The following is an 18,116-nucleotide window of genomic DNA, read 5'->3' as shown; positions in this document are numbered from 1 at the left end:
TCAGAATTTTTTCTATAGTGCTACTTCTTTAGTGCTAGTGCATCAGCATTACAGTGTGCTTAATTAAGTTAAACTGGTTTTAATAACGTGAATGTGGCAAGTTTTCCAATACTGTATGCTTATATTTGTGTTGCTAAGAGCAGATCAGGCACAGGGGCACCAGTTTAATAATCTTGCCTAGGGCACCAGAAATCCTAAGGACGGCCCTGTTTGAAGTGCTAAGTGTAGCCACAGCCGGGCGCACCATGAGGCTGCCAACGGCCGGCCCCAGCACTGGCCAGACCTGTGGGCTTGTGCTGATCTCCGCTGTGCTGCTGCAATCCATTTGCGTGGCGGTGACTTTCCTTTCCTTCACTAATGAGCTGAAACAGGTAAGTACCACGGCGGCGATCTAGGTTGCTGGATCCAGCACTGCTCAATCTGCAGGCTGATTTGGCCAGCCTACAGGCAGTTCCTCGTTCTCTCTCTCACTCTCCCTGCAAATCTAGCCACGAAAAACCAACGCATCGTGTGTGCCCTTGTCCTGCTCAAAGGAAGGTTGTATGGGTTCCTGCACGAGTGATCCGGTTCCCACTGACGGCAGTGGCAAAACTCCCAGTGTTTGCAGGGAGCAGGATTGGGCCCGAGCTGAACTGTAGTGTGGCAGTGTTTATTGTAGCAGGCAGGGCCGGCTCCAGAGCCCAGCGGGGCAGCCGGTGGACCTGCCGCAGTCCCCTGCAGCAGCGGCGGCGGGGGGGGCGGCAGTCATGCCTGCGGGAGGTCCACCGGAGCCCCGGGAGCAGCGGACCTCCCGCGGGCATGACTGCGGACGGTTCGCTGGTCCCGCGGCTCGGCTGGACCTCCCGCAGGCATGACTGCGGCAGCTCAACCGGAGCCGCCGGACCAGCGAACCGCCCGCAGCCGCGGGAGGTCCAGCCGAGCCACGCGGGACCAGCGGACCCTCTGCAGTCATGCCCGCGGGAGGTCCGCTGCTCCCGCGGCTCGGGGGCGCCTCCCGGGCATGACTGCTTGGGGCGGCCGAATTTGTAGAGCCGCCCCTGGTAGCAGGAAAGCCTTAGAGATCCAGCGCTTTTGCTTTCATTGTAGGAGAAGTGGGTTAGGCTGGGTTTGTTTGCTCTTTATGCAGAACACGAAGGTCACGAAAAGAGAGGTTTTAAAAACTCACCTTAGGCTTTTATTGCCCCCCCCCCAAACAGAAATGCGCTTTTCATTAATGGTCCAAAGTCGCTTTTCTTCTCTCCAATTTGTGCCTTGTCAGCACTGCTGGAACATTAGTAGCGCTCGGGGCTAGGAGGAGAGTCAGCCTTCTCACCCGAATAGTCACACGCTTAAAGAGAAACCCAACGACACTACTTTGCTTTCAGACAGTGACTAATCCTGATAGAATTTCAGGCAGACACAAGCTGATCATTGCCCCCACGCAGAGAGTTGGGGAATGTCTGTGGAGGGGGCTGCGCCTTCCACACTCTGCAACCACAGGTTCATCTATCAGCTCAGCCATTTATCTTTTCTTTTAAGTACGTATTTGAAGGTCCATGCAACGTTTGGCTGGTTGACTTTTGCACAAGACTTTAAAAACCATGGTCCTAGATGGACATTCATGACCCCATGGCAGTTCTGTAGGGATAGTGGGTTTGTCTAGGTGTCCATCCACGTTTCCTATCCTGCCATCCCTACTATAGTGTGCTGTCCATCTGGGTGCTCTCCCTAGCTCCAGAGGTGGCTGAACACAAGCAGCATTCTAGGTATATCATTTCTGTAGGGTTTTGAGATCCTTGCATTTGAAAGGTGCTGTATAAGTATAAAATACTATTGCAACCCTTGAATTTACCACCTGCAAAATTTAGTAGTACTCTACTCACCGCTTCTTTTGAGATGGCTAAATCAGATGGTTTGGGAAATTCTTATCAGATGATTTGCACCACTCTACAATCAATACCAGACTTCTTAAGTGTATAAATCTGGGGACCTGTCTGCTGAATTTGTTGCTCTGATAGCTTCATATCTGGTGAAATTAGGAATCTACAGAAACATTTCATTTGTCTTAAGAAAATAGGTTACACTGTACTGGCGATAAGAGAGAAATGTAGGCAAAGTTGTTCCAACCCTCGTCTACTTGGTTCAAAGTTCTTTGTTATCAAACTTTTGAACATCAGTGTTGAGTCTGAACTTTTTATGAGTTTAAACTTAATCCAGACTTGATGTCTCTATCTGAAACTTTTAATCAAAGTTCTGACCTGCGAACTACTCATGACACCTCCCCCTCCCAACAAGTAGCCATTTCCCCCTTTGTCTTTTCTAATTTACATTTTAACCTGTTTTGTCCTGTAGAATCTTCATTGATTATGCATGACCATTATGATCTGTTAATCACTTTGTTTACTTCTGTGTATAAACATTAATGCTCACCCCTAATAAACTTGCCACACTTACTCCGAAGCTTTTCTCTTAAGCTAAGGATGGTGTGAGCCCGTTGATCAACGAATTATTGTCTGGTCTCTGACAGTTTTCTGAGCCCTATACCAACTCCGCACAAACTCGGGTGCTGGAGAGGTGAGTAGGACTTGCTTTTTACCTAACATCAGCAATTAGTAACCACAGCACCTTCTCCTAGTTGCTTTTCCTCCAACTATGTATGGTTTGAACTTTTGAAAGAGTACTTTACTATTCTGAATAAACCACGTCCAACAATTTTTACCTCAGATATAGCTCTTATTATTGCAGGAGAATAACTAACCCTTTTGTGGTGTGAAGGCTGACTCCAGTCCTTCGGGTGCCTGCTCATGTCCATTGCACATTGTGTGAGTGCTCTCCACAAGCACCGGTGCGGGACGTTTTTCCACCAGCAGTATCCATAGGGGAGCTGCTCCGGCCCCCTCTGGAGTGGCGCCCACATGGCATGGTATAGGGGGTGCTGCCGGCTCCCCCCACCCTCAGTTCCTTCTTGCAGCCAGTGGCGGTGCATGGGACGTTTGCCGCTCTTACTAGCGTTGCTTAGGCTTTATTCGTGTGAACTAGAGTTCTTGTAAATGGAGTGTTTTATGAGGACAAGGTCCAGCTACGGCCCCACCCAGCCTTCCTACCAAAGGTGGTATCTTCCTTCCACATGAGCCGGGACGTATTCCTGCCTGTGCTCTGTCCCAGGCCACACAAGACTGGACGTCCAGGGGGCCTTGGCTTGGCAGAGCTGTATTACAGTCTGTGTATCTGTGCACTCCTACCCACCTACACAGGAACTGCTGGGTCACCTAATGTGGAATGGACATGAGCAAGCGCTGGCCGAAGAAAAGACAGTTACCTGTTCCGTAACTGGTGTTCCTGGAGATGTGTTGCTCATGTCCATTCCACGACCCACCCTCCTTCCCCTCTGTCAGCGTTTCCAGCAAGAAGGAACTGAGGGTGGGGGCAGCTTCCAAGTTTACACAGATCCCTGTGTGGGCAGTCAGGCCATGCTCCTGTCTCGGGAATTCACTCCAGCTTGGGATCCTTGCTGCCCTGCTGTTGTCCTCCCCATGAGGTGATCAACTGAGGTCTGTGTGGTGACAGAACTGGTTTGTAACAGGCTTGTCTTTCACATTCTCCTCTCAGGCTTGCTGGCAGACTTGTCTGAGGATCTGACAGAGGTGAAGCACAGGGACTACCCAGAAGAACACAGGCAAATCAGAATCACTCCTCTCCTGCAGCAATGGGTTGGCTGGAAGCATCAAACTGGCAGCTTCACGTTTCCTTGATCTTGCTACTCTCCATGCACACAAAGGGTAAGGAGAAAAAAGTGTTCCGCAATGTAATTCTGACAGGGTGGTGAGCTGAAAGATAACCGCTAACTGTTCAATTTTATTAGGAAAGGAAAAGTTCAGTGTGGAGAATCGCAGCTTAAGAATCTCCAAACCACAGTGCAGTCTGGGAAAGTACAGCATTTTAGCTGTCAGTACGGCGCTCCTGCAGCGCACCCCGAAGGATCCTCTTGCGCACCCCACTTAGGAGACCGCTGTATTAAACAGTTCAACGTTCTGTGACTCACCTACAATCCTTCAGTACTGGACATGTGGTTTGTTTTGCAGGATTTTTTTTTTTTTGGTGCTTTAGGGAATCTTACTCTGGCTCCCTAATAAGACATGATACAGTTAAACCAAATGGCCAGAAGAAACAGTAGTAGTACCTTTGTATAGTCAGTTTGCTCTCAATGATTTAATGTGTGATAGGAAGGTAGTAATCAGTAGGAGAAAATTAACTTCATGATTCTGCTCTGTGCACTGAGCCCCAATAAAACTTTGGATCCCAACACCCTGAACAGCTCAAGGTCCCACCTTCCCTATTGACAACTATCTTGGAATATGGTTCTTAACTTAGTGATTCGGACCCATCTCTCAACTAACATAACATTTCTTTGGTTTTAGGTGCCTTGGCTGGACCAGTTGTTGATTCACATGTAACAGCAGTTTGGGGGAAGAATGTCACCCTGAAATGCCTAATTGAAATAACACAAATCTCATGGGAGAAGATGCATGGTAAAAGTAAACAGCCCATTGCTGTTTGGGGGAGGGATAGCTCAGTGGTTTGAGCATTGGCCTGCTAAACCCAGAGTTGAGTTCAATCCTTGAGGAGGCCACTTAGGGATCTGGGGCAAAAATTGGTCCTGCTAGAGAAGGCAGGGGGCTGGACTCAATGACCTTTCAAGGTCCCTTCCAGTTCTAGGAGATTGGTATATCTCCAATTATTACCTATGCTCCGGGTGGCCCATATGCAGGGGCGGCAGGGATCCAGCATGGGAGCTGAGAATGAACAGGGGGGCCTGGGAGCTGTAGTTCCTTCGTTAGCTCCCTACCTATAGAGCCAGCCCTGGAGCAGGGAAAGAACTACATTTCCCAGCATTCCCTTGGCTGCTATCAACAGGAAAGGGATGGGGGAGTGAGGTACTGAGACCTCATGCTGCAGCTTGGTGTGAATGGAGAGCTACACTGGGAAGGGCAGGGAGACCCCAATTCCCACCCCCTGACTGCCCCCCCCAAACCATCCAACCCCCCTGATCACCCCCTGAAACCCTGCCCCTGACTGCCCCCCCGGGACCCCACCCCTTATCTAAGCCTCCCTTCTCCCTGTCCCTGACTGTCCCCTCCTGAGACCCCCTCACCTTAACTGTCCCCTGACTGCCCTGGCCCCCATCCACACCCCTGCCCCCTAACAGACCCCTGGGACTCCCACACCTATCCAATCACTGCCTGTCCCCTGAGCCATCCAACCCCCCAGCTACCTGTCCCTTGACTGCCCCCGGGACCCCCTACCCCTTCTCCAACCCCCCAGTCCCCTTACTGTGCCGCTCAGACCAGTGTGTCTGGCTCTGTGCAGAGCCCAACACTCTTCCGCAGACACGCTGCTGCGCTCCCCTGTGGAGTGCACAGCCCCGCCCTCCCCAGAGCGCTGCTGGCGTGGCATGCTGAGGCTTCAGGAGTGGGGGAGCAGAGGAGGGGCACTGGATGCTGCAGACCCCGATGCAAGCGGCTCAATCTGGCTGAGCCACTATGTCAGCCATGCTGCGCTCTGCATTGGGAGGAAAATCCCGGACCTTCTGAGAGTTTGATCGCTATTTAAAACCCCCAAAGCCGGACATGTCCATGAAAATACGGACGTATGATAACCCTAGTCGTATGCTCAAGGAGTAGGCTTTGGCCCAGATATCCCCTTCAGAAGACGTCACCAGACTGGATTAGGGATACTGGTGTGACCTCGCCTTGCAGCCCCCAAAGAAGGAATTGGGGGGACTAAATGGACAGTGCCCCTCTCTATCTGAAGCCTGGCAAGGGAGGTACATGGATCCCACTAGAATTTAAAATGAAAAGTAGGGGATGGGAGGCTCTGGACCTGGGCAGCTTTAGATACAGTACCAAGCACTTAGAAAGCAGCTGCTCTACCCCATGTTATGCTCTGCAGAAATAAGCCCATTTGTTTTGTGTCTTTCACTTCTCAGGTGCTCCTTATTGGACCCATTTAAAAAGGATGGAGAAGAAGCTGCTAGCTGTGCCGGCAGCAAGTACTGTTCGCTTCCATTGCCCTGCAGCAGGCAACCCCACCCCATCCATATACTGGCTGAAAAATGGCAAAGAATTCAAGGGAGAACATCGAATTGGGGGCATCAAAGTAAGGCATTGTGGGTCTAATCTTGGCTATGCTGTGTTCATTCATCTCTGGAGCTATTATTGATGGCTCGATCGGAGCCAGCGTTCACTGAGCAATCCTGATAGGGGCAAGCAAGCATGAGATCCCTGGCTTTACATAGTAAATATTTCCATGACCATTAGGGCTTGTGACATTTTTCTGCTCAAGATGTTTTTTCTATGATATGTACAAATTGCATTTCCCGTAGTACTGCCCATAATCCTGGCAACTTTGTCATAAGTGAGAGAGAAGGATATCAGTGTGTATCTTCATAAACCACAGTCACTGTGGTTCAGAATGGGGGTATTTTTGATAACCATACTAATTGTTCAAATAACTCTTAAAATTAGCTGCTGCCCGTTCTGGTGGAATTCCAACTCTGAGCATTTGCTCATGTTGCTAGTCTCTTTTAAAAGTAACCTTGAAAAAAATAGATCAGGTGTATTGCTGTGCTCGCTGCAATAACTAGATGCAACAAGGTACAAAGAGATTGGGTTTACATTTTTGTAACTTGCATAAAAACCTGAGTGATACCACTGAAATCAGTGAAGTGATTCCTGACTTACACCCATGTAACAGAGATCAGCATCTGATCTAAGCTCTTAAGCAGACCTCTCTCTGTCATCATTCAGACGTGTAACACGAGCCCGGCAGAAATACTGAGACTCGATTCAGTAACATTCTTGTGGTGAAATGCTGGAAGCCCCTTTGCCCTGGGTAATAGCAAAGAGGGACCGGTTGGCAGTGTGATTTTGATGTCTACAAACAGAGCCCACAGACACCGAAAACCAGTAAATGAATGCCTAACCAGGCGACGTATCTGACCACAATTTCTGTGCCACCTTGTAATTGTACATCAAAATAAGGCAGTAACTTAGCAGGAAAATCAGTTGCTCTTGATTTTTTTCCCCCTCTTGTACTATACAAATGCCTTCCTGTTTACCATTTTGGGGAACAGAATAGTTGGTGGGATGGTTATAAACACAGCAGAGTCATAAGAAAGAAAAATCTCTCTCTTTCCAGACTGTTTCCTCCTCCTTCACTCAGGCTCCTCCTGGAAGAGCTGAATATGTTTGTTTCACTTAAACCTTTGAAGCTTCCTAATCAGCACATTGTGGTTTGTTGACAAGGTTGAGGGCACACAGGCAGTTCTAGATCTTTGGAGAAGTTAAGGCGAGAGGAGAATCAGGGAGGTAACTCCTCTCTGCAACTGATCTGATAATAGATAACATTTCCAAGTCACCCAGTGCAGCACAAACATTTTGTACTAATTACATGTAAATACTAATGTACTAATGTACTAATTACATGCTCTTTCAGGCTTGCATGTGCATTTATACAAAAATGTGTGACGACAGCTGCACTAAATTATGCTTGCAGAATTAAACCTAAAGGTAAAAGTAATTCCACTTCCCACTTTCCTGTGGTGTGAATCTACCCTTGAGTTCAGATAGAAAAGTTTCATCCTCTGCATCACAGTCACATCTCTTGCACCATAGCACTTTATTTTCTCTAGAGGCACCTTCCAGCAATAAGTAAATGTTTAAAAAGCTATCGGAGGCAGTGTGTGGTCTGTTAAACCAATAGGAGTGTAATCCCTCTGTCTGCCTAGAAAAAGATCTCTCTCTCTCTAGATACAGAAACATCGCTTTATTTCTCTCTTTCTTGCCTCCTACCCTCGTAGAGCTTAGATAGATAGATATGCCCATTTATATCAGGTGAGGATCTGCGCCAGAAAGAAAGTAAAAAATAAATCAGTTCAGTGTATCATTTATTGAAGATTAAGCTCTTCAGGTACGATGGAGTTTCTATCCCAGGATTTAGGCCCGGTAAAAGTGAATGGCCAGATCAACAGCTGGTGGAGCTTGGACAGTTTACACCAGCTGAGGATCAAGCCCAGTGGATTAACCTGCAAAGACCAGAATCACAAATTAACATTTCCTCTTTCTCTTTTTCTCCAAAGTTCAGAGTAGTTTAGACTTTGCTCTTTGGAAATCCGTGGCCAGCAGAAGAAAGCTGGAACTTGCAACATGCAAGTTTGGATTTTTTTTTTTTTTAATATCCCATCCTAACCTCTAATTTTTACCTCTGGTAAAAGGCATTTAGATACCCCCTAATGTGCATCAAAACTCAAAACGGGGGAAGAGAAGACTTCCAAACATGGCTGAAATAAATTATATACAGTTCATTCTTAAATGGCAGAGGAGTGAAATTCATATGACTTATCACATGAAATTTCCCAAAGAGAATTAATATTATAGAATCCTTGCTGGAATCTATAATATTGTAAGCCTGTGTGTGTTAAATGACGCTAGAAAGGAATGGGGGGCTAGAAGGGGGAGATTGAGGATTATCCCTTCCCCAGACCATTGCACCGGCTTGCGTATCAGTCTAGCAAACATGGTCTTAGTTTCTAAGTGTGTCTGCAAATGTTTGTCTCTCAAGGAGCCAAGAGTGACAACCAGGGCCACCGAGAGCGGGTTCGGGCCCCAGCGAAAAACAATTTTCAGGCCCCCCAGCAAGAGTGGACTGGCTAAACAGGGCCGATGAAGCTGGGGAAGCCAGGGTCCCATTCTAGACTGCCGGGCCCCGGTAATTTGTACTGGCTTCCCCCTACCCTCTCGTCAGCCCTGGTGACAACACCAAATAAACCAGAGGGATTTCCAGTGTCTCACTGATTTGATTAAAGTCTGCAACGAGTTACTTCATGTTTCTAATGGTTTATCGAGTACACTGACTGCCCAAAATTGGGAACATCCTTCTTGTGATCCCCTGGGTCTGGACTCAGCTTTCGACTAAAACTTTTCCTTAGTTGTTTTTAAAAAACCTTTCCAGACACCTTCTGTGTCACAGGAACAGAGCTCTGACCCACAGTTTGAATCTGTATTCAGAGCCCACTTCCCCAGAGCTCAAGTCCCATACAATGAGGTGATGGACACTTTATATCTAGAATAGGCAAGACACGTGGTTGGATGTTTGGAGTGTTTGGATCTAGGTTTATGACACATGCTTCGTATCTGGAGCCAAGCTTTACCAGAGTTCAGATCCTAGATACTACCATGATGGGTGCTTTACAAATGCCTAGGAGAGAAGGATAAAGAGGGGTGTGAAGATGCAAGGCTATGATATAAGCCACTATAGAGACAGATCAGTAACAGGTTTAGATCGAGACACCCCTCTCCCCACCCCAAGTTCTGGCATCAAATCTGGTCCAGTTTCAACCAGAAAATTACTTGACAGAATGCCCAGTGAAATCTCCAGGAAGAGCATCAGAATTGAACCCATCATCGTCAGCAGCCAAAACCTTTCTTCAGTCAAAACCTTTCTGTCTTTCTATTACGTATACATTTAAATGCAGTGACATGCTTTGTTGTCAACACTTAGAAACAAGTTAGGAATGTAGGCCAGTCAACACTGTTACTTGAGCAGATGCCGAGATACAAAAGGTGGGGGGAAAGTATAGTTTTATGGCAAGAGCGTGACACCCTCCATTAAAACCAAGCCATATTTGCTTCATAGCCCTTACACCCAATGTCCAGTGCAGTAACGCTGCTTTTGACAGGTTAATTGTGCTCTGATTCCTTTCAAACAAGGCATGGGGATCCAGATAACAACTAGTGAAAGATGGTTACAGTGGCTCCGTTTGAATTCACCTGCTGTAGCTAAAAGTGCTGACAGCTGATTAACCACTCATTTTCTGCATCAGCCCTTGGTTTTCTGTAGTGTGCAGAACTGGCATCACTGATGCCAGTTGATTCTGTGTACCAAGAATACGCTCCAAAACGCGTTGTTAAAATACTGTTGACAGCTGTATGGGGGCAGTTGGCTTCTAACTGATGTCCAGAGGCTTGGGAAGGTTAACTAACTCTGCTCACGGGGATTATGCACACCGAGCACGTGTGCGTGTGCACGTGCATGAATCACTTTGAGGCAAGGACGCCAACATTCATTTTCCGCCCTGCAACTGATGGGCCCCCTGTCACCTTGGCCAAGTCACTTAAAGTGGACACCATTGGTCTGAAATCCAATCAGTTAAAGAAAAGTACTATGTACTATACTCGAGCCAGTGTCGGACACCCTGGCAGTTTTGTGCTTTACACTCATGGTTTTCCTATGGTTTTTAATGTTTGTCTCTCACCTGTTACCCACTGGAAGACATACCCATTGAGAAAGGGAAACAGATAACTATATAAAGGAACTAGTGAGGCTGACTGTACATAAAGTGCTGCCTAATACCCAGAGTAAACAAACTGTAAAAAATAGAATTTTTTTTCTCACTGGTCTCTTTCAGTTCTAGTGATCGGCAGGTAGGTGTTACTGGTAACACAAGTAGGTTAAAGATTTGCCAAAAAAACCAACCCCAAAGGTGTGGTTCTTTAAGCTGATGGAGTCCATTTAACTTCTCTGGCCCTCAGTTGACTGGAGTATGTGATGCTATCTTATTTAATGTCTTTGAAGCACTTTCAGTTCCTCAGATGAAAGGCACAAGATAGAAGTGCAGCTAGCAATTATTTGTTTTACCTTAGCTCCTGTGAGCTCTAGCTGTAGACCTGGCCCTCATTGTGCTTGGTGCTGTACAAACGTAGAACAAAAAGATGGTCCATGTCCCAACGGGCTTACAGCCCATTATTTATATTATGGGAGCATCTACAGCCCGCGGCAGGATCCGCGCCTGTAATACAGCCCACTGTACAGTTGATTCATTGGGCTTGATTCTCACATAAAGACCACTTTCCACCAGGCAGGCAGCGTAAATTGTCCTTAAAGTGGTCATAACTTACATTTACAGACGTGCTGCAGCCCTAGCACGCTGGCAGAGTGGGGAGCGGGGGAAGAGGCCTGGGAATAAACAAGAATGAGGCCCATTGTGTTTTGCCATTTGTTCATTGATTATAATGGTCCAATGAAATATTAGCTGGTGATATCTTATGATTGGCTGATCTGTTTTTTCCTCCCTCTAGTTACGGCATCAGCAGTGGAGCCTAGTGATGGAGAGTGTGGTTCCGTCAGACCGAGGGAACTACACGTGCATTGTAGAGAACAAATATGGCAGCATTAGGCACACTTACCAGCTAGATGTAGTAGGTAAGATTTCTCTACTTCCTCTTCACTTCTGATACACAGTCGTCATCAAGATGGCTTATGTGCAATGATGATTTTGGGCTTAATCATATAGTCCGTCCCCTGAAGTGAATGATGCGGGTCCATAACCACAAACCCAGCTGGCCCTCCTTCTCAGCAAGCGTTCAAGGAGTGAATGCACTATCCTGGACATAATGCTTCCTGTTCAGGACTGAGGCACGTTGACTGGGGCAGTGTCTGGGAAGCCTACGCTGCATCTCCCCAGGCGTACCCTTTCTGTGGGTAAGCAAAGAGCTGTGTTCTCAGGGGTTGCTCATCCAGCACCTTTCATGAGCCCTAGCCCAAGCTCCTGTGCAGACATTGGTAGTGGCGCTGAAAGCCACAGACAGGCATGTTCAGTGGGGAGAGGTGTTAAAAACGGGTTCCCCATTTTCACTTCAGAAAGGTTCCGCCACCGGCCTATTCTCCAGGCTGGACTGCCTGCCAACCAGACTGTGGTGGTAGGGAGTCATGTCGAGTTCCACTGCAAGGTGTACAGTGATGCCCAGCCTCACATCCAGTGGCTGAAACACGTGGAAGTCAACGGCAGTAAATATGGATCCAACGGGGCATATGTCACGGTGCTAAAGGTTGGTAGACTAATTATAAAGTGAGAGGCAAGTCAGCCAGTCTAGCTCCCTGATAATGTAGGAATGTTCCCTAAAGGACGCTTTGTAATGGAGATCCAGAATTACATGATAGCATCAAGAGCTGTATTAATAGATAGGTTTTGGTGTTGAAATTGACATTAAAACAATGTGTCCCTCCATAAATATTTTTCTGTAGTAAGTCACCGTTTATCTGGTCAGCACTTTACCCTTTTCTCCCCCACACTCACCCTACTAACCAACAGTCAGTCCTGTTGTGGGGGCAATTTTTCCTTTTGAATTTTTCAAAACAGTCAGTCCTGTTGTGGGGGCAATTTTTCCTTGCTTGCATGCTTCATTAGTGGGACAGCGTAAGAGCCTGGAGAAGGGAACCTTTTGCTTTTACGCCAGGTTTCAAACGGGAATGAATAAATAAATGTGGAAGATGGGCCACTGAGAACAAAGAAACAAAAAAATCTTCATCTGCTTTTGAATTTTTCAAAACAGTCAGTCCTGTTGTGGGGGCAATTTTTCCTTGCTTGCATGCTTCATTAGTGGGACAGCGTAAGAGCCTGGAGAAGGGAACCTTTTGCTTTTACGCCAGGTTTCAAACGGGAATGAATAAATAAATGTGGAAGATGGGCCACTGAGAACAAAGAAACAAAAAAATCTTCATCTGCTTTTGAATTTTTCAAAACAGTCAGTCCTGTTGTGGGGGCAATTTTTCCTTGCTTGCATGCTTCATTAGTGGGACAGCGTAAGAGCCTGGAGAAGGGAACCTTTTGCTTTTACGCCAAGTTGCAAACGGGAATGAATAAATAAATGTGGAAGATGGGCCACTGAGAACAAAGAAACAAAAAAATCTTCATCTGCTTTTGAAATTTGCCTGTAAATCTGTGTGGTGTCCTCAAACGTGCTGGGAATGTGGCTTATCCTGTGTTTTTCCTCTTTCTATATATGTGTATTTTTCCCCCTTGTAGACGTCAGGTGTTAACACAGCGGATGAGGAGCTAGAAATTCTGTACTTGCGAAATGTTACTTTTGAGGATGCAGGGGAATATATTTGTCTCGCTGGCAATTCTATGGGGTTTTCACATCATTCTGCTTGGCTGACGGTTCTACCAGGTATTTCCTTCTGCGCTGTGCCCTTTCTTTCCTCTTGGTGATGCTTCAGTGTTCAATTTAGAAATGCCACAGCTCATCTGCTAAGCTGGCTCACAGCCATGTAGCTTGCTGCACAGTCTGTACGTGTATGTATAGACAATAGTGTGAAAGTAGAATGAATTATATTGTAAAAATAAGAATGGATTAAAGAAAATGTTGTATGTACCTTTAAGCAGAAATAAGAAATGTTGAAATACAGGTGCCAGGAAAAGAAACATTAGGCATAAACAATGGTGCTAATGGCGAAACATTAACAGAAGATGGGTAATAGTTAGTAAGGAAATAAGATATGCATGCCTAGCCCAGATAAACGTATCTGATTCTGCCTCCTTTGTTATCTTGTTAAGTTCTCACCCTTTTATCTGTATAAATAAGATAGTTTGTGTCTTGCATGGTGCTCACATTATCTGGGTGTTATTAGCAGAGCGCTGTGCTAATAAAACAGAGTGGTCTGACAAACTGTGAGTCCTGAGTCTAACTTTGACAATAGCCATGCCCTGATTATGGGTGGAACCCCCATTTTTCACATTGCTATGTTCCTTCATGGGCGCAGTCACTGAGAGCCTGATCCAAAGTGCAATAAAGTCAGTGGAAAGACTCATTGAAATCAATAGGCTTTGGGGTGGAGCTTGAGTGGTTCCATATCCCCTTTGCCCACAAAGGATTAGTGTTCCCCCGTGAGTTTTCTTCATTACTGTGCCCATGAGTGCAGCTGTACAACTGCTTTCAAGTCACATGCACCCAGCTTACCCAGCTCAGCATTTAGCCCAGAGTGAAGTGACTGTGTGAAAGGAAGCAGAGTAATTTCACTATAAGGAGTTCCACTGCTGATTAAAGAATCATGGTGCATCTTCTTTCTGTTAGTATGTTTTTGGTTTTGCCTTGACCCCTTGTAAATTCAGAAGTGCCTGGACTGAAGGGAGCAGGTGGGGAATCATTCTTGATTTGCGCTTTGCTTGAGGGGGGTTGCAGGATTGAGCTCTGAGTGCATGATGCTAATTATGTTCTAGCCATCAAAATGATTGCGCTCATGCCTGTTCAAGGGGCCTACGGGAAGTTCCGACTTTCTGGAATCCTGGGGTGGGATTTTTGCTAAAATTATTGGGATCATCTGTCCTTCCTTTACTTGTCCGAACAAAATATTTACATTATGAATTATAATATAATTAAGCCAAGTTTCCCATTTATCCTCCCCCAAGTATCGTGTTTTTAACCTCACCATACTTTGGAGACAGGCGTGATTCAGGTGGGATAAACTGAAATCTTAGCTTGAGTTGCCATGTTAATCCCTTGTCTGGGGCACATCTGTTGCCAGCATTGGAGTCAAAACTGATGAGTGAAATAGAGGAAGGGCCTGATCCTGCATTGTTTGCAAAAGCAAAACACCTGTTGTAGGCATTCAGAGTTGTGGATTTGGGAGGGCTCCTGTGTCAAGTCCAACGGGGTTACGCATAGACAAAGAGGTGTCCAACCTAGGCCTGATCCAATTCGCACTGAAGTCAATGGGAAGATTCCCATTGGTGACAGTGAGTTTTCGCTCAGGCCCTACCAGAATTTCTCGCACTACATGTGTACATGTTGGCTGCTGTCGCCTGTCCTCACTTCCATCTCTTGTTACTCTACAGAGCTAGTGGAGGCGGATGATTCTGGCTCCGTTTTTGCTGTGATCCTCCGCTGTGGGGTTGGCTTCGTTTTCTTCTTCTTGGTGGTTGTCATCATGATTGTCTGTAGGGTGAAAATGACCAACAAAAAAGCCATGAACACCCCTACTGTACAGGTAACAGAAAGTAGATACAAGATTCCTATAGCCCCAACCTACCTTTACATTTCCTTTCTACGTTAGGAACGTGACCCTATGTTTTTACTCAGGCAACAATCCCATTAACATCAGCAGGCCCTTTGCCTGCATGAGGGTCAGGCCCCGTGTCTCAGTTTGTTTCACTTATTCATTTATTTTTTTCAGTGAAAACTTAGTGAGTGGCAGTTAACTCTCTTTTTAGTTTGCAATTATTGTTTGTCAGAGGCCAGCAATTCCCCAGAGCCCTGGGCTTACCTAGGACTAGTAAAACAGACCCTTAAACCAGCCCTGCTGGCCACTCGTAACAACACCCCAGGGAAAATGGACCTTCCAGAGAATAGCCTACAGTCCTGTGCCCGTAGCCAGCATGAAGGGGAGGAGTGGGAAAAGAAGTGCAGTCCTGGTCCTGGTCCCACTGAAGTCACTCGCAAAACTTCCACTGATTTCTGTGGGTCCAGGATTGGGCCTTCTTTCCGCAAGGGACAATGATGGCACTCTGTACAATAAAAATCCCATCCAGTCGTGCATCAGGGACTGGCACTGCAGAGCAGTAAGCGTAGGAATTAAAAAGGACTGCAAACCCTGCTGGTTCAGCCTCTCTGGCTGTAAACCACCTATTGGGACTGGAAAGCTGGGACTGACTCCATGGACACAAACACACTCCATGCATATAGGCCAGAACTTTAGCTGCTCTAAACTGATGTAGCTGGTGTAAATCAATAGAGTACTGTCTTCAGTGAGGCTGCTCTGGTTTACACTGGCTGAGGATCTGGCTCTGCCTGCCTAGATAGATACACTCCCATAATATGAGACTGATATTTTTAATTTCCAGGTTACAATTGATTGTAAGTCTTCAATAATCAAAGATTAGTTCAAAGTGATTTTCTTGGCTGGTTCCTTTTCAAGCACCGCTGCGTGTATCTGACACAGAGGCAGTTGGCAATAACATTTTATTTGCTCTATTGAAGCCGGTGTCATTGGAGTCAAACCCTTCCATGAATTCCGGTACCCCGCTGGTCAATCTCACCCACCTCTCATCCAGCGATGGGCTGAAGCTAGCAAATGTCTCAGAGCTCGAGCTGCCTGCTGATCCCAAGTGGGAATTAACAAGATCTCGGTCAGTTAAACGTGTCGTTCTTCTGTCTTCATTCCAGTCCTCAGCCCGGTCACACATTAATTCATTTGTTTGTGTCTGTCACTTCAGCCTGACTCTGGGGAAACCTCTGGGTGAAGGTTGTTTTGGTCAAGTGGTGATGGCAGAAGCGACTGGGATCGATAAGGACAAACCAGACAAGGCCATCACTGTAGCTGTCAAGATGTTAAAAGGTACAGAGAACGGCACCATGAAGGAATGGCAGGAGTTGGGGCTGTTAGGCATTTGCCCTTGGCATTTATCTTGGTTTGGGGTTCATTTTTTATTTAAAAAATATGACTACATAAGAAGAGCAAACCTAAGGCCAAATTCTCCCTTTGGCTTCCATAACTGATGCTTGTTTCCACAGATTTCTGTTAGGGTGGGTCACAGGAAGTGCTGAGTGTTATCTTAAGGGTACCTAAGCGGATACAGCATTGGACTTGGCTACAGGAGACCTGGGTTCAGTTCAACCACAGGTTTCCTCTATGATGTTGGACAAGTCACTTTCTTTACCCTTTGTCGGAGCACCTGGCCTTTAAAATAGGGATACTGCTTCCCGATCTCATGGGGGTATTGAGTATAAAATCCATTCAGGGTTGTAAAGTGCTTGTCTACTTGGGTGATGAGGGTCATATAAGCACTTCAATAGATCTTCCTATCAAATTGAACCCTGGCCAAGCTCCCTGAGATTACATCTCAACAGCTTAAGAAGAGGCAAAACAATGAGATTGGTTGGGCTCCTCCAGATTCTCCTGTTTTCCCTGCCTAAAGCACTGAAGCTGCAGTGACTTGACTAGCTGTGGAAAACACCTGGAGGGGAGTGGCATGGCTAAGCCAAAGCAAGAAGTGCTGAGGTTCTGCGCAGTATTAATACTAACACCAGCTGCAACTTTTTTCAAATGAAAATTTTTTCCATGAGAAAGTGGGGTTTGACAAAACCTCATTGATCAATTTTGATTAAACTTTTTTTGATGGGGAAGATTTCAACATTGCCAAACTGAAACATTTTGATGTTTTGTGTTTTGGTTTGATTTTGAAAACTAACCAAAAAAAATTGGTTTTCCAATTTATTCTGGGGGCTTTTACCCCACGATTCCAGACATATTTTACCTGCCCCTGGTTCTTTTCCAGTACGAAAAAAATTGGAGAAAGTTTGTTTGTATGTATGGGAAAAGGTGGGGTAGAGTGGCGGTGAAGCCCCAAAAATCCTAAAACTGAAGTTGACAATCCAATTTTTTTTTCAGTTTCTAAACATCAAAACAAAACTCACAATGTTTTATTTCCGTGTCAAAATTTTTCAGAACTTTTTGTTTGGCAACAAGTTTTGATGTTTCAAGTTTTCACCCTGATTTGGGGCAAAAGCAAATAGGGATTTTTAAGAGCAGGCTGGACAAACACCTGTCAGGGATGGTCTAGATAATACTTAGTCCTGCATGAGTGCAGGGAACTGGACTAGATGACCTCTCGAGGTCCCTTCCAGTTCTGTGATTCCTGATTAACATTTCCTGCAGGATGACCAGCTCTCAGAAATGCTCAGATGGCCACATGGCCAGCCTCCGTTCACTGAGTGTATAACATACTGTATAGTACTAATGCAATCTAGTTATGCTTTTACTCTCTAGACTCTAAGAAACGCCTATTCCCTTCCTAACAGTTTCTTTCTCTTTTTTCCCCCCGTCTTCTCCAGATGATGCTACTGACGAGGATCTTTCTGACCTGGTGTCCGAAATGGAAATGTTGAAAATGATTGGGAATCACAAAAATATCATTAACCTCCTAGGCGCCTGCACGCAGGATGGTATGTTTCAGAGAAGGCCATATGCTACCATCGTACTTCATGATTTCAGTGGGAAGCAGTCCCATTCTGCTCTGTGGTGCACACCGTACTAGCTCAGCCTTATGTGTACACAGTTGCTTTTCCATACCTCTACTGCAGGTTTCTGGCCCAGCAAGCAGAGGGGTTTCCTCCTGTAATGTAATATTGTGCTACTGGAGCCTCTTATTCCGGCTGTGTAGAGGCCAGGAGGATTTCACCCTTTCTTCATGCATCTGAATTAGCCACAAGATTAGTTATGTCTGTGCACACAATTAAACTGCTTTGCTCAGTGAGAAGTTGGGTGGCTTTTAGATGTTGGAGCAAATATATATATGGCTCTAC

The 18,116-nt window shown here is 46.1% G+C and overlaps 1 protein-coding gene across 1 annotated transcript; it reads left to right on the top strand.

The window, feature by feature from the left end:
• Positions 1-245: 245 nt before the first annotated feature.
• Positions 246-17,756, top strand: LOC123357748 (fibroblast growth factor receptor 3-like; the record flags this gene model as incomplete). The annotated part of the gene is made up of 10 exons (XM_045000762.1): positions 246-371; positions 1,712-1,745; positions 5,966-6,135; positions 11,115-11,238; positions 11,677-11,864; positions 12,842-12,986; positions 14,651-14,802; positions 15,756-15,940; positions 16,028-16,149; positions 17,646-17,756. Coding segments are annotated over exons 1-10 (1,357 nt in total), but the record flags the coding sequence as incomplete, so codon positions are not given.
• Positions 17,757-18,116: the final 360 nt, after the last annotated feature.

Source organism: Mauremys mutica, unplaced genomic scaffold, assembly GCF_020497125.1.
Source record: "Mauremys mutica isolate MM-2020 ecotype Southern unplaced genomic scaffold, ASM2049712v1 001029F_np12_subseq_26792:101163_obj, whole genome shotgun sequence".
In the NCBI taxonomy this organism is placed as follows: Eukaryota; Metazoa; Chordata; order Testudines; family Geoemydidae; genus Mauremys; species Mauremys mutica.
This window is presented reverse-complemented; position numbering and strand designations above follow the sequence as displayed.